Genomic DNA, 20528 nt, shown 5'->3' with positions numbered 1-20528 from the left:
TGGCACTGCTCACCCCTATTTCCTGACTGGTTTCAGGTCAGTACTTTCATTGATCTGCAGGGATTGAGCAGGCAGCGCTATAAACAAATAACAGTTAATCAACTATTTGAGTGCCCTTTTTTACTGAAGCAAAGAAGAAGCAGAGAAATGACGTCAAGACGGAGGGAAAAAGCTGTAAGCAAATACAAAGACGATCCAAGAGAGCGCTCATCGGAACACATTTCAGGCTGAAGTGGTTCAGAGAACAGCTGTGCTGGCTGTTGAGTCAGACTCTCCAGTGCTCCTGCACTGACTCACTGCCTCCCCTCCCAGCTGCCCGCACACACTGCACAGCGTCTTCAGTACCAAGTAGGAGTTCGGAGTTAAACATCTCATCTATTACGAGCCATTGAGCTTCTGCAGCCTTCAGAGCTCTGCCTCTCCTTGGCATTCCCTGCTGGCTCACCTACTCCGTTACTGCTGGGAAAGGGAAGGGTCAGAAAAGAGAGACCTCCAACTCAAATACGAGTCTTCTTTTCTCTGCTCCCAGCTGTGGGACATAAGTTCAGCTTATTTAGCACCAGCATTAAGTGCAGATTCACCATCCAGGCCAGGAGATCCTACAGGCTATCTGTCCAGAGGAAGCTGCAGAAAGATGCATGTACCCATCTTTCCCTGCTGTTGCTTAGGGAGAACGTTAGCTGTTTCTTATTCCCCTCCCCAGCCCCAGCCTGGGAAATACACCGCGCAGACTGGCTCTTGCAAGTAGTGCTTTTCCAGAGGAAGATGCTAAGCTCTCACAGAACCTAGGAACAGAAAAGAACAAGGGGCTTGCTAAACACCCTAGGGGGAGGTGACGCTGCAGTGTCAGGTACTTGTTCTTCATACGGCCTTTGAAAAAACAATGCCATGACTCGCAGGCTTTGGAAGCCCTTGGAGACTTGCTCTTCCAGTTGTCCCTCTCACAGTACCTGCGTGTCTGCATGTGTGCCACAGCACTGCTGTCTCACCAGCTGCAGAAAGCCACAGGAGATGCGGAAGCTGGAGGATCTGGCATCTACTGAGAAACTGTGTAAGTATATGGGATTCCACGTAAGGAAGCAGAGCTGTTCCATGGCCAAACACAGGGCTGCTGGGACACTAAGCCAACACAAAGCCTTAACACATCCTGCAACCAAAAACCCGTCCTGCCAGGTGGCCTCACATCCCAAGCCCCAGTGCCAAGAGTCCTCCAACCTGAGTGGCACCAGACTGATGCTCAGGAAGCCTCTAATTCCTCTGCTCCCACGCATTTCCTGTGCAACCTTGGTCCCAGTCTCAGAGCCTTCGGGCGTTGTTTCATGAGCCTTTGCTTTTGATGGTAGAACTGGCTTAATTCCTTCCTTCCTCCCACCTCCACAGGGTCGAAGCGAGAAAGAAGCAAACAGTGGCATAAGGTGAGAACAAACACACACTTCTAAAGCTGGACTCGGTGCCAGGGGCCTCAGGAAGTTATACCCTCATTTTCCTCAGCTGTGATAGGGGGACACTGCTATCTGCCTGTTATGTGGCAGGATGAGGACAAACATTAAATATTATGAGACACTCTGCAGATAAACCTTGCCACATCTTGGACATGGCACTAATAGACTCCTCCATATCTCTCTATTCTGACTTGTTAAACAAGTCAAAATTAGTTATTTTTTTTAAGCCTATCAAATCTGTGTGCAGCTTGACCAGCACTCTGCTTGCCAGCTGGTGACAGCGCTCCATTTAACAGCATACACCCAAAATGAGCCCACATACAGCTGAAGGCTGGATTTAAACTATGATACTTCAAGTCAGACTCCCAGGAAGGAAAGGCAGGAACGTCAGATAATCAGACAACAGGCAGAGTTACCAAATGGCCAAAGAACAGTTTTTATTGGCCAAAGTAACCAAGAAACCATTTTCTTCCAATAAACAAAATAAAAACATAACTGAAACAATGGGAAACGTTTGTCAACTAAGTGAAACGCTAACTAACCCACGTAAGCTTGATTGTTCATATTCATCCTCTGGAAATATTCCTCCTTATAAACAATCTGCTTCTCTCCCTTGCGCTACTGCACCCCCTGAAGTAAGAAAGTGGAAAGGCTCAAAGTCATTGAGGACAAGAGAACAAATGCACTGGGAGGTATGGATCTGTCCATTCACACAGATGGAAAAGGCTGCTGCTATCTGCAAATATCTCACATGCAAAGTATCTGGCATTAATAGTTTCCCTTTTTGGGGGCACACATTTTACTACGTGAACTTTTTTTTTTTTGGAACCCAGGAAACAGTCCATTCATGGCCTGTACAGGTTGTTAAAACTCAAATCCTACCTGCAGTTTGTCAATTAACACTTCTGGACTCATACACTTTGCTAATTCAAAAGAAAATAGAAAGCTACAGAGTTCCTAATGTAAATGACTGCGTTGAAACTCAACATTTACTCATGTCTGTAAATGAGACAGCAGTCAGTGAAAGCAGATGGCTGTGAGAGCCCTGTAGGCTCTGGTAGCAGGCACCTCGGAGGGGAGAAATGAGAAAGATGCACCCAGGTGTAATGCACTGATTCCAAGGGGAGATCACTAACTGGAGCCCTCCTAAAAGATCTGCTTAATAAAAGTTATGCAAATCTGTTCAACTTAACTGAAGTAGGTGAAAATTAAAAAACAAACAAACCAAAAAGCAACAAACCCAGTGTCTCAGAAAACCCATACTGATATTTATAGACTGTGTTTTTAAGATGTCACACATACCTGCACCAAGCCGCGTGCTGTGCGCGCATCTTTAAAGGGGTGTGAGTAGAAACGGCTGCAGCACACAACTCCCAGAGCATTGAAGCAACACTACAGACCCAGTGAGAATTCTGGCTTGTGGGAGTTACTGACCACCACGTGCTGTTGCACTCAGAACAGCAACGCGTGTTCTGACAGAGGAATTTAACTGGGAGCAGAGGGCCTGCAGCGCTAACCTACACATGATTTTACAAAACATTTTGAGACCTAACACCCATACTACACCTTTTGTAAGAAAATAGAGAGCAGCTATCGGCTGCAGTTCTTCTAAACTACTGTAGGAAGGCTTTGCTAGCACGCCTCCAAACTTGGCAACCATTTGAGGTAATCAACGATGCTGTGAAAACGAGCATCCTTCATTTCTCTCCACCCACACCACCCGTTGCCTCCTTATTGAGTCCTCTGATCGACAAATCATAAACCACTTCCTCGATTTTCTTGACGTCGTATTTCAGGCCGTCGTAACGCTTCCTCAGGGAGTCGTTCTTCAGGTTGAGGAGACGGAAGCCCGAATCCAACTCGTTGATAAAGGTCGAGATGCGGAGAGGGCGAGAATAGTCACCAGCTGTGACACTGTTCACCGCCAGCCTGGCCTGGGAGAAGAAGCACAAATCACCTGGGAGAACATCAGAGGAACACACCCAAGCCACTCCATTGAGCAAATGAAGCAGATCTGTTCCAAGCAGTCAGGTTATTAAATTCACGTCTACCTTTTGGTTGACCAGACTCGTGAATTTGCAACCCAGAACCTCGCTTAACACTGAATATAACAGTAAGGAACAGCCCTGACACACACACAAGCAGGTGGCTAAAGGTCAGACTCATCCAAATACAAACCATAATTACACAAACTACGTGGGACAGTTAGAACAATAACACGCTACTTCTGTGTCAGTTTCAACCCAAACGTTTGCATGGATGTCTTCCCTACCAGCTCACTGGCGAGAGTTAATACACCAGAAAGGTAGTCTTCGATGTCCAGGTGGAAGCCCCTCTCCCGATCAGCTTCAACTAAGAAAAAAAGCAGAGTGGTGATCAGGTGATACAGAACATGAGCAAAAGCAGCGAGCTGAAATTGCATTAATTCATTGGAGCTAATTGGGAGTATCAAATTTACGAAATAATATTACAAAATAAAACCCATCCTTTTCCTGGATATGATGCAATTACTGCCTCTTCGTAGCATTTTGATTTAGCATCTTTTATATCCTCAACTGGCCTTGCAATGGGTTATAATTAATCTAACAGAATAACTGAATTTACATAGAGCAGGGAGGTCTACAGTGTTTTTGGTGTTTTTTCCCCTCAAATCCTGTGCTCTGGGAGGCAGCGCTTCTCTTACAGCATAAAAAATCTCATCTGTTTTCTTTTTAAACACCAAACCAAAAGGTGAGAAAAATAAGCAGTCCTCCTTGCGTTGTTCTTTTGGCAGAGAGGCAGTCTGCACGCACACTCTTCACAATGAAGAACTTGCTAATGTGTAACTACTTCTGTTTACATTCAGTTGTCCAATTCCCAGCTCCAACACCTGAAAACTTCACAGGTGTTTCCTATTCTGTGACAAGGAACTTACTCCCAAGTATTTCTGCAACAGCTTCTCGGGTCACCAACGTTTCTGTCTCCAAGTAGACTACAAATGATGCCAGAAAGACCAACCGCTGAAGCACAAACCTCCAGTGCTCATGAAATCTGTTGAAGGAAACACCAAATCACATTAAAAAATAAGTAACACCCATTACTGAGGAAGGAGCATTTCAGACATCTGCAGTATAAGCTGTTTTCTACCTTTACACACCGCACTCAGCAAGATCATGTGCTCACCAAACTACCTAAGCTTGAAACCCACTCCTCAGCCCCCCAAGAGCCCCCTCTGCTCAGTGTCAGCACTGCTCACAGCCCGCACTGCTGCTCAGCTCACTGTTTCTCAGGCTGTCACACCCCCCAGACAATCATAGAATCACTCAGGTTGGAAGAGACCTTAAAGATCTTCGAGTCCAACCACAACACAACCATACCTTCACCTCCTAAGCCCCTCCTTCCTTCCTGTCTCCCAGCAGCACTTCTGAGCTGACACTCTCGGTCTGTGATTTGTTCTTGCTAAACACTGTCCCCCTCTGGTGGCAAATAAAACACAGGCGATGACTTCGTTTATGATCTGTAGCATCAAACAGCTGTTTTGTGGCAGATTTAGGGACATTTCTGGAAATACAGCTCTAACAGCTTAACTGAAATTATGGAATGGAGCAGTGAATGCTTTTACAATGGATGCTCCAATAGAACACCAATTTCTTAAGTTTTCCTTCCTCAGATCTCACACATCTACCACTCATCACTTCTCAAGCAGAACCACTGGGCCCATAAGCCTTTAAATCACTCTTCTAAAGTAACCGTGCCAAATATGCTCGCCCCGTGCTCAGATCCACCTGTAATACTGATCAGCAGGAAACTTGGTCTTCAGAGACTCCATCTGTGTTCTTACTGTACCGAAGTGCTCCCGAGCCTTCTGACATTTCTTTGGTACTGAAAAAGAAACAATGCAACATTCAGTGCTCGACAAAGAGCAGGGTTTTGGAAGCAAAGAACTGTAACTGCATTAATGCTCCTCTGAACACACTGCTCACTTTTGTCCAAGACAGCTCACCAACATTCAGGTTGCTCTGAGCAGTCACAGCTGCAGCACCAGTCATAGGTAGGTCACAAATACTCTGAGCTTTGGCTCCTTAGCTTTGAACTTGAGACAAGACACTCCAGCATTATTTAATAAATGCTGTTAATGGTGACTAATTACTTTTGCAATAGAACTTAAGCTGTGGGTGAAGTCTGCATTTTGTAGAGGGTACTGATTGAAGAAAACACCAGGAGGGTCATACAATCGTACAAGAAGTAACGGGAGATGCACATGGACAGAGAGGAAGGAAGGGATGAATGCAGGATCAATGTGTTATTTGTCTGCAGACTGAACCAAGGAGCAAAGAAGGCTGATGACCGTGCATGGAACAGGGCTATAAATGTGTAATGATGAAGGACAGATGAGAAGTGGAGATGGGGAAAGCTGAAAGGGGCATCGAGTGCAAGGTCAGATAGACCCCATGTGAGGTAAAGAGCTGTACTTTTAAAGGTCTGGATGTGCAGTACTGCAGCCCGACACACTCAGCAGCAGCACACACTGCACCGAATGGTTTTACCATCAGTCACCACGAAAGAGCTGCAACCCCACAATGAAAGAGGTGAGCTGACAGCTCCATGGGAACACGTTTAGCCAAGAGGTATTTTAAGGTCCTGGAGAATGAGGAAAAACTACCGTGCAATATGATGTTTTAAGTACCACCAACCAGCACAGAAAAGTGTCCTCTCTCCAACTCCCAGTTATCATATAGTTCTACAGAGATACCTTGAGCCGCCCCTTTGGCAGTACAGATTGCCTGTTTAAACCTGTTAAGTGCTGTCGCTGGCTCTCTGCTGTCTCCTCAAGCTTCTATCTCTCTACTCAACTGCTGGTGGAAGACTCATTGCAAAGGAGTGAACAGCAGGGAGCAGCATGCAGCCACTTGTGATGGCACGAGAGAGCACAGCACACAGCACAGCTTCTTTTGGCAGCAGCACCAGATCAACCAGCATGGAAATACAGCTGCAGCGACCACGTGCCGTTATTTTCCCTGCCACCTGTCATCTTCAAGTAATTATTAGCATTAAAAAAGCGCAAATTATATATATTAATACAGAATACAGGGCTAAACCCCTCGGTACTACAAAGCCCCAGGCCATTTGTCCCTAAACGATTCTTGTGTTAACCGACATTATTTCCTTTACTATAAATCTTTAGTAGTCAAAGTCACTACCGGCTTTCCTCATACAGCTTGGGACATGGAACATCCCGACAGGTGATGCCACGAGCTGACTGCTAACCTATTAAACACGCCTCCGTTATCTCTGACAGTGCAAGAACTGCAAGCTGAGCTTCCTTCCTTGTGGCACTTCAAGCAGCCCACAGCCGCTCCCAGCCGCCGCAGCTTGCAGGGCCAGCTCTCTCCCCGCGCTGAAGAAGGGAGAAGACACGGAGCCACGCACGGCTCTCCGTTACTCAGCGATCGTTTCCCCCCTTCCGAAATCACTCCCGAAAGCTTCCGGGCAAACCCCGACAGCCGCAGCGCCGCGCACCGCCGTTACGCTGCAGGACTCGGCCGCGTCTGCCCGCAGCTGGGCCGGAACCCGCCCGGCCCGGCCTCGGCGCCGCCCGCACTCACTGTCCTGGAAGCCGGCCCCTTGGTGCACCCCCTGCAGCAGCGTCAGCATCTCCCGGGCCGTCTGCTCCAGCGCCTGCACGACCTTCCGGATCTCCTGCGGATACAGAATGCCGTCGGGCGGCTCAGCGCGCTGCCCGCCGCCCCCAGCCCCCCGGCCCGGCCCCGCGCCCACCTCTCGGATGTCCTGGTCGGCCGTGAGCGCGCCCTGCAGCGCCACGAACATGGCGCTCACTGACATGGCGCCCGCCGCCGCCACCGGCTCCCGCCTCTGGGGCCTCCGAGCGGGTCCCGCCGCGCCGGGCTGCCCCAAGCAGTGCCTGAGCGCCGCCGGGCTGCCCCGCGCAGTGCCTGACGGCGGGAGCTGGAGAGCCCGTACCGGCGAGGAAGCGGCGAAGGCGAGCAGCGGCCGCTGTCACGGCGTGAAGCCGTGAGGGCTCCTCCCTGTGCTGTCGCCGCCCGTGCGAAGGCCGCGCTGCGCGGCGACGCGGCCCTATTGCTAGGAGATGTGGCGCGCGGCGGAAGGGGGGCGAGCAGCGCCCCGTTGCTAGGAGACGGCGCCCGCTCTGCGCCTGCGCGCTCCTGCTGCCGCGCGACACCGCCGCGAGGGAGAATGACGCACTTCCGGCGGTCGCGGCGAGTGGAACAGCATGGCGGCGGCGGCGGCAGGCGCGGGGGTGCCAGCGTCGTTTTTGTCCCTGGAGCCGCAGCTGCAGAGCACGGTCCAGAAGAAGGTGCGGCGTGCCCGTAAGAACCGGGTGGCCGAGGTGAGTGGGGCGCCGGGAGGGCCGACCGGACCCGACCCGCTCTGTCCCGATCCGTTCCGCGGTGACGCGGCTGTTGTGCCCCGCAGGAGGAGCTGACGCCGGGCGTGGTGTACGTGGGGCACCTCCCGCGCGGGCTGTGCGAGCCGCAGCTCCGGCAGTACTTCGAGCAGTTCGGCACCGTCCGGAGGCTGCGGCTCTCCAGGAGCAAAAAGGTACGGAGAGCCTCGCGGGCCCCGCAACCCCCCCGGCCCTCGGCACCGCGTGGAGAACTCGGCTGCAATTTCCTGAGCGAGCAGAGGGAGGCTCCCTGATACACGTGTCTGAGAAATAAGGGCTTGAAGTGCAACTTGAGGGTGCAGACGCAGGGCTGTGTCAGGACCACCGCTGAGCCGTCACAGCGGCTGTTAACGTAGCCCCATTTTTCCCCACGTAGACGTACGGGTGTGAGAAGTGTGAGCACAGTGCACTCATTCAAGGTGGAACCCGAAGTGTCACAGGAAGGGCTGTACTGTCTCATCTGTGGCTTTGTGTTTCTGAATTTGTCATCGTGCTCTAACACTGCTGTATGAACTTGGTAGCAACGGGAAGGTGAGCATACGTTGCTGAACGGGTTGTTCCATGCTCAGGTATACACTGAGGAATGTGGGACTAAATCCGGTGCTTTTTGAGAACTCACTGAGCTGTGTGAAAGTGCCCATATGCAGCTGATGTGTGCGTTGATTCTGGAAACACAAAGCATTTTAATTTAGTTCTTCGGTTACCAAAGCATCATTTCAGGCCTCTCTGCTGTTGCTTGCAGACAGGAGGGAGCAAAGGCTACGCCTTCATCGAGTTCGAGTCCGACGACGTGGCCAAGATTGTTGCAGACACAATGAACAATTACCTCTTTTCTGAAAGACTGCTCAAGTGTGAGTATGGACCGAAGTGCGCGTTCTGCAATGTGCAAAGCAAATCCATGAACGCTTGTGTCATTTTTTGGGGGGGCTGTATGAAGAATCTTATTTCTTTAATGGTTTTCTTTGGCCCCAGGGGATTTTCCTCTGTGTTGGTCACGTAGCACAGTCTCACAGAGGGGTGGGGTTGCTGTAGAGCCCGTTCCTTTAATGCAGGTTTTTTTCCACTTGAGCTGCTGTAGCTGTGTAGTTGGCGCTCTTTGAGTTGAAAGGTTAATGACATCAGCAAGCTTCTCAGGCATTGTTTCTTAAAGGAATGTGAGCTGCATAAACTGCGTCAGTCCTGAAGGTTGGGTCTCTCCGAGTGCTCTTTTGCTCCATCCTTCCACTACCTTTCTACTGCGTATTCAGTTACTTTGTGTCTTCTGCATTCCTACAATGCTGTCTGTAACAGTGCTTGGCATGGCTGTGGGTAACGTTACAATGGGACAGACTGGCGTTGGTGAGAAGAGCAGCTTTGCTATCACCTGCTGTCGTATGCCTGCGGTACAGGTCAGTTCATGCCTCCTGAAAGGGTCCACGCAAACCTCTTCAAAAACAGCGAGCGGATGTTTCAGAAGCCCTCTCAGCCAGCAGTGAAGCGGTACAATAAGGTCCGTTCCCTCGTTGAGAAGGCCAAGATGGCGAAGCGGCTGCTGCGGAAGGAGAACTGTTTGCGGAAGAGGTTGGCCGAGAAGGGGATCAAGTACAGCTTCCCTGGATTTGTAAGTCTGTGGTGGTTTTGATGAGCGTTGTATGAAAAACTGGTTTCTGAAGATGTGTGCTGAGTACAAGGAAATCAAGTTCCTTTTCTTCTGCCAAACAGTTGATAGTCCCATCTTTAAGTTTGTAGGTCAAAGAAGAGCAACAGGGGCTTTTCCCAAGCTCCAGACTGCGTGTAATTTGGGTAGTTCTGTAGCAAAGCTTTTGTAGTTAAAAAGCAAAAAAAACCCTATTGGCTGTTAGGTAAGAGTTTACATCTTCACGTGGGAAGTTTGTAGCAATTCACCTCATCCGTTTTGCTTCCTAGGCTGCGCAGGGCCTCCCTGTGAAGAGGAAGAAAGTTAAAAGGTCCAAGGCCAAGCAGAATGTTTCTTTGACTAGCCAGGTAAGACCAAACAGTGCTGGTGCTGCCCAGCACCACAACCATCCACCCTGAGACAGATGGTTCAAGGCTGCAGCTGGTTTCTTTCTGCTGATTTCGGTGCCTGGAAACCTGGGTATTGTTTTCCCCTGGGAGGTGTTTGTGGCAAAAGAGGTTCCTTTAAGGTGGATGAACCCATTGGAATGGAAGACAGCGGTTGAATCCCCTCAGTTCTTTGTCCTGTTGGGGTAATTAGCAGCAAAGGTTTCTGCTCAATGCATTATTATTAGCAGTTTCCCATCTCCCTCATGCTCTCCAGGTTTTCCAGTATTTTAAAAGTTAATAGCAGCTAAAACTAGCAGGATGAAAGGAAGCATCAGGTCATCAGCACTTAGGTGTGAGACACCAACAGACGAAAACGTCTGTAAAGTATCAGCATGTTTGTTTTATTTCATTACTGTTTTTTTTTTAATTTCTTCAATTTTACTTTTGATAATTGGGACAGGGCTGTGTTGAGGAAGACAGGAAAACTTGTATGTTTGGTCAACTCAGTTGTGAGAAGTGACTGAAATGATAGGACTGTAATGTTTCTGCTCTGCTGTGGACTCGAACGTGGCATTTTTGTCTGCCATTCGCTTATATACTTAGGTGTGTTTTATTCTGATTTTTTCCATCTTAGAATTTTAGTGCTTTGAGTCAGGAAATAAAAAGTTTAGAAACCCAACATTCATAATGGCACGCTGGAAAACATTAATTTAGGTTTGCATTTCACATCTGTTCTTCTGGAGATGATGCTTCTAGTCTGAAGAAGTACTGCCTGAAGGCAGTTATAGAAACAAAACAGGTTTCCCTGAGACGTGGAAGTTGTGAAGGAAGGCTGCACTGAGGTGCCTTGTGGTACCACAGAGGCAGTGACGACTTTCTCTTTCAGATGCTCTGCAATGAATTGTGTTTTTCTGATCTCTTCAGGATCCTACTCCAGTCTGTACGCCTACAGTGCTTGAGCGCCGGAAAGCTCAGCAAGCGGATGATGACCCAGACGACAATGAAATAATAATCAAACTGCCCCCTCCAAGTGTTAAGAAAGCTGTGCAGAGACCAAAGAAACAGCCAAGGAAAAAAAAACAACCTGAAGAAACAAAAGCAGGCTTAAAATTCTGATGGCCATAGCCATGTTTTTCCTCTTCCTCAACTCAAAGTGGTGAGGTGGAGCTTCTGCTGCTCTGTCTCAGATTTTCTGACCAGACTGTGTGTCTTTCATGGGCAGGGAAGTATTCACAAATAGTTCCCCTCCTGTTAGCTGTTGGGGAGCTGTGCCTTCACTGCCTGTGAAGATTTTCTTGACGTTGCACTTGTGAGTGCCTGCAGTCATGCCAGAACCTTGTGTTAATTCTGCAATTTGTCTCTAGCACCCACAGATCTGAAAGGAAATGTTAGGCTGTCCATGCTGAGCCTGCTAATGACATCTGTATTTTATAATTACTAATGATGACTTAAAATACAATTTTTAATTGTTCTTAGTTGCACTGGCTTTGGTAGTGCTTCTGTTTAACTGAAAGTCTGTGCTGTATATGAATTCTCACATAATTACACAAATAGAAGGGGAGAGGTTTTTTTTCCCCTCAAGAAAGACATTCCTTGAATTTCATCTTGTTGGTAATCAGTCAGGTTTTCCTTGAGCTGTCTTGGGCAGAGACAGGACTCCATGCTGCCCAGCAAGCCATTGGCTTTCAGTTGTGCTTTCAGCAATGCTGGGAATGTCACCCTTTGCCACAATGTGGAGTGGTCAGAGGATTCAAAAAGGGTTCAGGAAGGTGAGAAGAGATGGAGGTAGATGTGATTATAATGACATTCTCTCAGTGACTCAAATCACTTTCCTTTGCTGCTGGGGAAGCCACTTGGGTGAGTTTGTCTTCATATCAAACACTTGTCACCTTAGGCATGCAATGGAGTTCCACTGACAGCCTGATGATTACCGTCAGCCACTGTTGGCTGTTTATTTGGCGGGGGCACATCTGCTTATTGATGTGAAACAGGCAGTGTTTACACCTCAGGTCTGTAGAACGTACATACATCTGTATTAAGGTTTGGAGTGTGCTTTGAGATTAATGTGACCACCATGGTTGGCAGAAATACCAACACGCTTTGAGTGTGTTAGGAACAGATAAGCAGCACTGGAAGAAGTTATTACAAGAGCTCATACAACAGAGAGCAACAGAAGAGAAGTAAAGTGCATCTGCCCAGAGTAAACAGTTTTCTTTTAAAAGGCATATTCTTAACTTTGTGTTGTGGAAGTCGAGATGGCTGCTGTGTGGTGCGCTCAGTCTTGGCTGGAGCCAAGTCCCTTGAATGCAGCCTGACACAGGAGGGCAGCACTGCAGCTCTGTGGGACACACTGCTCTGGTAACCAATGCAAGTTCTGGGAGTTGACCTCCCACATTTACAAAGAAACCGATCTAGCCCGAGCAGTTTGGAGATGAATCTTAAATATACCCGTTTATTTGGTGCTGCCACCATTAGTACTACTGCCAAGGCTCTTCAGTTAAAGCTGCTCTTAAGACAACGTTATCTAGAGTAACTTATACGGTATAGCTTCACTTTCGTTGAGGTCTGAGTAACTCCTTCCCATGTGTCCCACTCCTTGCCCAGCCTATTAAGCTTGTGCTGCTTTCTTTCTCTCCTGCTGCTCCTCCTTGTGCCAGGTCTTCTGCCCATGCCTGGAAGCCTCTGTGTGCTTTCTGCTCTTTTCCCTGCTGGACTCTGTGGCTTCTTTTCATGCCGCCTGTCATGCTTGTCTGGTTGTGTGAGCTTCCAGGGCATTACTTGCATGCTTCTGTGGATCTCTTGGAAAGGTTTGTGTATCTCAACTAGCGCCCTGGTTGCTGCTTTCTTCATATTTGTGTGGCACTGTGAGTCTTGATAGGAAGAAAACATTCCTGGAAACTGTTTATAATAAGATCTGCTTCCTGCTGTAATTTTTCTTTCCCTTTCTTACTGGTTTTTGAATTGAGATTGGCTTAGGTGGTGACTCTTGGAAACAAAAATGTGTGCCGTTTGAGTAACAGTCACTAAGCAGGGGGCTCTCAGCAGAAGGGTAAGTTTTCTTGGTGACAGTTTCTGTTTTTAGGCTGCCTGAGTTATTAATACACTGCTGTCCTGGGAGATGCACATAAGCAGAAATTCAGACACCTGATACTTGCCAAACATAGTTTCCGTAGCGAACGAACAGACGTGCTGTGTCATGAGTTATGCCTCAGTCCGTGCACCGATTTTCATTTCTCAGCTCTCCAGTCGTCAGTTCATTCTTCTTGCACAAACGTAAAGCTCCTGGATTTAGGGCACGCTGTGCACTGTTCTTACAGTGATGCAAGGTGTGCTGGGGATTTTGTTTTCAAGGCACAGCTTGGAAGCTCTCTGCCTTTCTGTAATGAGAAACTTTCTGGATTTGGTACCCAATACCATTTTCAAGCTTTAGAAACAGAAATGCTCTTTAGCAAAGCCTGCTCATTTACACCCATTAAGCTTCCTCTGCTTTGCAGGACAGGGAATGCAGCCTAGGAGTACACAGTGTTCCTCGGTACATGAAACGTTGGAAGTAAAAGAGGAAAGAAAGGCAGAGTTAGCTGAATAATAGAGGGAAGATAGAAATGATGAAGCCAGTCTGAAGAAAAAGGTGTTTCTGAGCACTTGGCAGTGTTAGACTGCTAGAAATTGAAGAAATTAAAAGGAATTGTTTTTATCACGTGTTAGATGTAGGGTAGGGTCCCCAGGACTCATGATGCATGAGCAGTGTGCTAGGAATGGATGGTCTGGATGGCAGTGCCTGTCTGTGAGCCCCAAGTGAGGAGAGCGGGCTGGGCAAGTGACTTGTTCATGCCAGTAACTAGCCTGTTTGCTTGCGTGCTTGGCTTTTAAATGTCTGCAGCCCCAAGGAACAAGGTTAAAACCAGTTTGCAAATGGTTCATAGCACAGGGGAAGAATTGTGGCTCTGAGAAGTGGCATCCTGCTCTCCATGTAAAGTACCGGCAGGGGTGGGGGGCTCTGGCGACTTCCTCCTCTCCCAGCTGTGTGTGCTGGGCTGTTTGGTCCACGTTTTGCCTGTGTGATGCAGGAGGCTGGGCAGGGCTGTTTGTGCAATGTGCTGTGCAAATCCGTGTCCTGAGCAAGGTGTTGCAGTGAGGGTAACAGAAGTGCGTGGGATGCAGTTGCTGTCAGATGTATTCCAGGAGCACTTACGGGTCCTTCTCTCACACCAGATTCCCTTATTGTCCAATAAGCCATTCAAACACATCCTGTTTGAATTACAGAGTTTCCAGCCTAACCCGTGAAACATCCAACTCCAGACACTGACAGTCTGCACCATGTTGGCTGAGGATGTGTGGAGACCACTCTAAACTGCTTGGAATGGAGGTGGGAATGTGGTGAGAAAGGATCCTGTGCCACGATGCTGCCTGACATTGCTAACCCAGGCATGTCCCTCCTGCCCGAGGGCAGCAGCTGTCAGAGCCCAGGAATCGGTTCACTGCAGCAGTGAGGACTGCTGAAGTGAGACATTTTCTCCTGTGTGGGGATGGTGAGGTCTCTCCTTGCTTCTCACCCAGCATTAATTAAGCACGTTGCAGGGACAGAGCTACTTAGCTGTCCTGGGAGCCTTGGATTACTTACACAGCTGAGTTCCTGCAGCCAGCAGCTATGTGGATCTCATAGGCTGGGAAAGGATATGCTATGAGGGGGTTCCTGCACAGCTCTTGGCTCAAATCAGAGAGGAAAATGCTCGTTTATGGTTTTCTTCAGCCCTTGGATGGCTTTACTGCAAACAGTTCCATTGCGTGCAGAGTCACATTAAAGCTTCAGTGTACTGAATAATGCAGAGGTGGAAATGGGATGTGCAGCAGAAAATAGCTTTGTAAGAGATGAGGAAAAAAACAAGAACACAAGCACTTCTGTCTGTTAATTGAGAGAGGCAACCAATGAAGCAGGTAGGGAGCAGGAGCTGTGGAGTACCATCCAGATGTGCAAAGCTGGATGTCAGTGCAGCATCTGTTCACTGGAGCCTGGGCAGTATCTTCAGAGGCACAGGTGAAAAACAATGTTTTTCAGTGAGTTGGGCATGCTCTGTTCCTTCCTTTGCATTTTTCTGGTGCTGGTTGAGATGAGGGCTTGGCGAGCAGGTACTGACCTGAGGCTCAGACTGCTGTGCAGTTGGACACTGCTGCCAGTTCCCCTGGCTTGTGTGTGGCTCTGTCTCTTTAAAATGGGCAGGGAAGTGCAGTCACCTCTGTCACGGTGCTGTTGTCGGGCACTCCCTGCAGAAGGCAGCAGCACCGGGGGGGTGGGCAGGGTCTGTACCAGGACAGCAGCAGCACAGCTGCTTTACTGCTTGCAGGATTTGGATTTCTGCTGGGAAAGCTGGAAGGAACCCGGTGTGACTCCAGATGCCAGGCTGAGCCTGCAGGATGGGCAGAGGAAACGTAAAACAAAGCTATAAAGTATTTCCCTCAGGTTTTCTATGTAAAGTATGAAGTTCTGTGGTTTATTAATTGGGTGATGCTTCAAGGGTACTCTACCGAATTGCTTCCTGAAAGCAAAGGATCCAAGTTTGCAGTTGCTGGAGCTGCAGGGCTCTGTGACTGGGCAGGATGGAGCTGTGCAAGTGAAAAGCACTCAGTTTAGAGGCAGTACACACACTCCTAAGGCAAACTGTGTCCTCTGGTGTAATGTCAGTGCAGTCACGTCAGATGAATTGCAGCCCTTGTTTTGGTCCTGAACTCCTGGCTCATCTTTTTTTCCACTGGTTTGTAATTTTACTAGATGAAATCCTGCTGTGTGAATACACGATAGAGATTCAATCCATTGGTTTTTAAGGGCTGCTGGCAGTTGGTGATTTGGACAGTCAGATCAGAGGGGGCTGCCGCTATGTGTGTGCTGCGCTGTTGTTCAGTGTCAGCCCTCCTACTGAATTTTATAAGAGCATCCATTAATTTCAGTAGAAATCTGCATTTGGGGTGAAGGGTGAGCTAATCTTTAGAAAGGATCTTAATCCACTTATTTAGCCTCTTGCAAAGCTCAGCGTTTTTCCCTCGTCAAGAGCAAGCTGCATTCCTAACCTTGATATGTCACTTTCCAGTTGGTTTAATATTTGGGTGAGGATAAAAAGGAAATGTTTTTCAAAGATTAAAGGGATCCATGCTGGTAAGGTACGTGCGTGTGTGATGTGCATGTATAAAACAGGAGATAGGAGCATAATTGTGAGTGTTTGGATGGTGGAAAAAAGGTAAAATGAAAACAGCAGATGATGAAACAGAACGAGAACAGGAAGGGAAAAATCCATCTGAATGTGTAAATGGGACGTTTTGACGGAAGAGGAAATGGGGCTGAAATGTTGTTGAATGTCAATTTAAATGTAAGACAAAAATAGGATGCCTCTTAGTTTGACCTGTAAATGTCTTTTCCCAGAGGCCTGAAGGCTGCCAGGAAGAGCATGGGCACGTACACTGCAACACAACCATGAGGCACATTGCCTATGGCTGTCCAAGGCCAGACACCATTCGCCTCCCAGGCTGCTGCATTCAGTCCATCTCAGGTCAGAAAGAGCTGGAAGCACCAGCTTTCCAGTAGCCAGCGCCCAGTTTTTGGGGGGTTTCAGCTTGGACTCCAGAGTTACAAAACAAAAAGGCACCACAATTAATGCTGCCTTGATGCTGTGGCCAGGGTGACCGTCCTCTGCCTCCAGGGGAGTCAGTGCAGGAGGCCTGGGAGATGTTTGCATGGCTTGTAGGACCTCATTGCTAATGGGAAATCTTGAATCAAACTCAATTGACACTGTGTGGGGGTGACCTTTATGAACATGCATGCTGTTAGCCTCGAAGCCATTTGCTCACTTCCCTTTAATCAAAGCCTACTGCTATCAGATTTTCCTTTCTGTTTGGTGACTGAAGCACGGCTTCATGTGCCTTCACATGGGAGCTAAGTGGGTCAGCTTGCTGTTTTGTTAGTGGCAGCTCTCACGTGGAAATAACCTGATGCAGAATGCTAATGCTTGGCAGGAAAGCACCAATTAAAGGTAGCATATTGTCTGAGCTGAAAGTGCTCAAATCTGGAGCTATGACAACTGTCGTGTGCAAGGGAAAGAATGAGGAATTACTGCATTTGTAGCTGATCCAGGCTAGCTAGTGCTCTCTCTGTTTCAAGTGTTCTGTCGTGGTACAAGCAAAGAGCTTGTTCCCTGCTTCACAGGTGAGGGGTAGAGAAGGTGAGTTGCCCAGGGATGTTGCTAGAGCAGATCAACACCACTCAGAAGCTTGGTCAGCACTTTGCATTAGTCTGCACTATTTATCTTTGTGCCAGGAGCAGTGCTGCCTTTTCCTTAGCACAGCATGGGGGTGCGTTCAGGTGATCAGTGCGTGAGGTGTTATTGCCAGGGTGAGGGCAAAGGGAAAGATCCAGAGTTACAAAGAATCAGGCAAAGTTGTGCCATCCCTTATCTGCACAAGCAGTGGAGCTGTGACGACACATAAAGGAAACGTGGCTTTCCAAGTCTGCATAAGTGTATGCTCAACTCTAGGAGAACAACCCAGGGCCAGCCAGGCTTTGGCTCCAGTCCTGTGCTCTCATGGGCAGCTAAGTATCCTCATGTTACTTGTAAATGAATGTTTCACCTTGGGGCGCTCAGCCCTCAGATTCCTGAGCAGACATTGTGCAAAAGAGCCCTAAAGGAAAAGGGAGGAGCAGGTTGTTCAGGTACAGTGAGTTGTTTCTACTGTGGATGCCCCATCCCTGGAGATGCTCAAGGCCACGCTGGATGGGACTCTGGGCAGCCTGATGTGATGGCTGGCAACCAGCCCATGACAGAAGGTTGGAACTGGGTAGGCTTTAAGGTCCCTTCCAACCCAACCATTCTGTGATTCTATTAGATAAGAGCCCCTTTCCCTCCCAGCTCTTCCTTCTGCTCCCCACTAGTTCTGTCTCACTGACGTGTTTTGTTTGAAAGAGCACTAGTTTTAAATAAAACGTTCTGACTTTGTCCCTACTTCCAGCATTCTGGGCCCTAAATGCAGAAATCTCTAAGCTTAATGTTTCACCTTCCAAATGGACTGCGTATATATTTTTTGCACATACCTCCTTATGACAAAACAGAACTCTTCTCAGCAAGCAGGAAGTGGTGCATTTTGCAGGTGGGTGAGAAAAATCTGCGCTGCTTCACTGGGAACAGCATAATCTCAGGAGATGGATGTTGCTACCTTTGTGCTGTGCTAGTCCATGTGTGAGATATGGAAGTAAATACACATCTTTCAGAAATGAAAGCATAGTAAAAGAAAGTACCTTTATTTAGGTACATTTGTTATAAGGGTAATATTACCTGCAGTTAAACCACTGGCCGAAGCCCTTGTCAAGCACTCACTTGTGCTGTTCATAGCTCCTCTGGTTGAGGCACTGCTGTTTCCTTCACTTAGAGTCCTTTTTGCACCCCTGGATGAATGCCCAAGGACTGACAGAAAAAGCACGCCCTCATCTAACAATAACTTTGGAGGCATCTTTTTGAGATACCGATTTAGATCTGATTCTGTCAGGAAAATTCAATCTCTTTCCTTTTGGAGTAGCCTGATGTGCTCTCACGATGGGTTTTTGTTCTGATTTGCTGTCAGCAATGGACACATGGGTCTCTCATAGACAATGCTAGAACAAATGCAATTGATGACACTGTGGAAGCTGACAATCTGCACAGTATAATGAAGAAGAGCCAGCTCTGAGCAGACTTAAAAACAAACAAAAAACCTGAGATGCTGTGAGACCAGAAGAAAGCTTAAAAAGCCACCGAGGGACAGCGTTCTGATAGAAACAATGGAACGATGGTTATGTGCCCAGTCTGCTTCTGGTCAGCCGTCAGCTGCCTTCCTTCTGGGGAAGGAATTTCGAGTTTCATGTGAACTGGAGGAGAGAAACCGCTGCCAGCCTCGAGGGGAGGGCAGGCGGAACTCGGGCACGGTGCGAGCCCAGTGGCAGCGGCAGCAGTGGATGGGGTGTCCCACACGCACGGCTCCGGGCTGACCGCAGCTCACGCGGTGACTCCCTGGCGTGCTGCGGGGTGCACAAAGGAAGGTGTGTGGGAAAGCAGGCCTCCTGGCTTCTGCGCTCATGGAACGGATTGCTCGCGTTAAAAACGCGGGCACCGCTTGCGCTACAGATCCCAGCAGGGATCCGGTACAGAACTGAAGCGGAGCAAAGCCGGGGCTGTCGGAGGAACAGATGGAGCTGAGCTAGCGCTGCGACAGCCCGCCCCGTGCCCTGCGCTCAGCCCGCTGCGGAGAGGGGCGTGCGAGCCTCACGAGCTGAGGAGAGGGAACCGTTTTTCCTCACAGAGATCCGCTCGCCGCAGCTCTGCCGGGGCTGGCCCTGGCACGGCAGCCAGCTGCCCAAGCTGTGCGGAGCCCGCGGCCAAAGCTCCCCCCGGAGCGGTGCAACGCCGCGCTCTGAGGGCGCGGGGCGGAACCGCGCCCACGGGGGAGCCCCGCAGATCGCGCTCTGCGCAGGCGCCGTCGCCGCGGCAACCGGGCAGGGCGGCGGGACAGGGCGCCCGGGTAACGGCCGCGGGGGCGGGGCGAGCCCCCTCCCGCCGAAACGGGGCCGCTCCGGAAGTGGATGCGCTACCGCGGCGGGGTCGTTCCAACTCCGGCCCTCCACGGCCGACTCGCCGCTAGCGCTAAAAACACCGCCCTCGCGCATGCGCTGTGCGCGCACTGATCTCACCGCCGCCCCGCCTTACCATAGAGACCGGCGAGAGGCGCGTTCCCCCCGGCCCCCGCCTCGCGCTCTGTGGTAAAGGTGTACGAGGGATGGACGCGCACTCCCCTTCGCGCATGCGCGCTGCCCGCCCGGGAGCTTTCTAGAGGCGTGGGGCGGTGCCGCGCCTGCGCTGTGAGGCGAGGTTGGCGCACGCGCGCCGGCTCCCATTCTTCCCGTGGCAGCGGGGCGGGCGCAGCCATGCAGCGCAGCGGGCGCCGCCGCCGGCACTGAGCCCGCCCGGCCCCCGCCCCGCCGCCGCCTCTCGCCGTACCCGCCAGGTAACGCCCGCACCGGGGGCCGTGAGAGGAGCGCGGTCGCGAGGGGAGCGGGGCGGCGGCTGCCGGGGCCGGGCTCCCTCAGGGACGCGGGGGGGGCCTCCTGCGAGGGCAGCGCCGGGGGGCGCGGAGGAGCGAGGGGGGGGGGTCGGGGTTTCTTCCGTCCCTTTTGTGTGCGCGACGCTTTATTTAATTGAGCGCCTTCGGAACGTCGGCTCAGGGCCGGAGGGCCGTGGATCAGCGCAAAGAGCTATTCCGTCGTTAGGCGCATCCCGCACGGGCGGCTCGGAGATGCGGGCTCTGGGCAGGGTCACCCGCGGCTGTTTGTCGCTGCGCGCGGCCCCGCGCCACCTGCGTGAGGCGCTCTCCGCGCGCCCCCGGCAGCGCTGGTGAAGGGCCGCGCCGCCGCCTCACCGCCGCTCCGTGTCTGCCGGGCGGGAGCTGAGGCCCCGCGCTGTGTGCGGCGCTCCCCGGCAGCGCCCCGGCCCGGCGGGCTGCGCGCATCGCTCGGCGCGCTCCGGCGAAGGGGAGAGCCCGTAAGAGAAGCGTGTGCCGAGCCGGTGCCGGTAGGGCAGAGGCGCGGTCTTCGCCACGGTAGTGTGCCAGCATCGCACGCAGATGTGATGGAGTCCATTTTGTTATCGGAGCCGAATAGTCCGTAA

At 50.3% G+C, this 20528-nt stretch overlaps 3 protein-coding genes and 1 long non-coding RNA gene across 42 annotated transcripts in view; 2 read left to right on the top strand and 2 right to left on the bottom strand.

The window, feature by feature from the left end:
- Positions 1–1854: 1854 nt before the first annotated feature.
- TSN (translin) lies at positions 1855–7284 on the bottom strand. Its single transcript, NM_205073.2, has 6 exons — positions 7200–7284; positions 7028–7121; positions 5207–5303; positions 4357–4472; positions 3715–3794; positions 1855–3376 (listed from the first exon to the last, which is right to left on the bottom strand). The coding sequence occupies exons 1-6, from the start codon at positions 7263–7265 to the stop codon at positions 3140–3142; spliced, it is 690 nt and encodes a 229-aa protein (NP_990404.2). The 5' UTR covers positions 7266–7284; the 3' UTR covers positions 1855–3139.
- Positions 7285–7639: 355 nt separating this feature from the next.
- NIFK (nucleolar protein interacting with the FHA domain of MKI67) lies at positions 7640–11327 on the top strand. 2 transcript variants are annotated; one of them, XR_005861776.2, is made up of 7 exons: positions 7640–7791; positions 7878–8003; positions 8591–8699; positions 9237–9448; positions 9754–9831; positions 9929–10055; positions 10777–10987. XR_005861776.2 is itself a non-coding variant. In XM_422088.7 (6 exons), exons 1-6 carry the CDS (start codon positions 7675–7677, stop codon positions 10966–10968), a joined length of 834 nt encoding a protein of 277 aa, XP_422088.2. In that variant the 5' UTR covers positions 7640–7674; the 3' UTR covers positions 10969–11327. The 2 variants fall into 2 exon arrangements, 1 of the variants encoding a protein (XP_422088.2); XM_422088.7 differs by lacking the exon at positions 9929–10055 and having other exon boundaries at positions 10777–11327.
- A 3724-nt stretch (positions 11328–15051) lies between these two features.
- LOC101747846 lies at positions 15052–19678 on the bottom strand. Its single transcript, XR_001467635.4, has 2 exons — positions 19572–19678; positions 15052–15257 (listed from the first exon to the last, which is right to left on the bottom strand). It is a non-coding gene; the product is annotated as an uncharacterized LOC101747846 (long non-coding RNA).
- A 79-nt stretch (positions 19679–19757) lies between these two features.
- The window catches only part of CLASP1 (cytoplasmic linker associated protein 1), a 155347-nt gene continuing 154576 nt past the window's right edge, over positions 19758–20528 (top strand). For all 38 annotated transcript variants that reach the window (XM_040704368.2, XM_040704357.2, XM_015290006.4 and 35 more), the window contains exon 1: positions 19758–19869. The gene's annotated coding sequence lies outside the window, so the exon portion shown is untranslated. The remainder of the gene's footprint in view (positions 19870–20528) is intronic.

The sequence above is a fragment of the Gallus gallus genome, chromosome 7, assembly GCF_016699485.2.
Source record: "Gallus gallus isolate bGalGal1 chromosome 7, bGalGal1.mat.broiler.GRCg7b, whole genome shotgun sequence".
NCBI lineage: Eukaryota > Metazoa > Chordata > Aves > Galliformes > Phasianidae > Gallus > Gallus gallus.
Note: the sequence above shows the minus strand (reverse complement) of the source record. Positions and strands in the feature narration are given on the sequence as shown.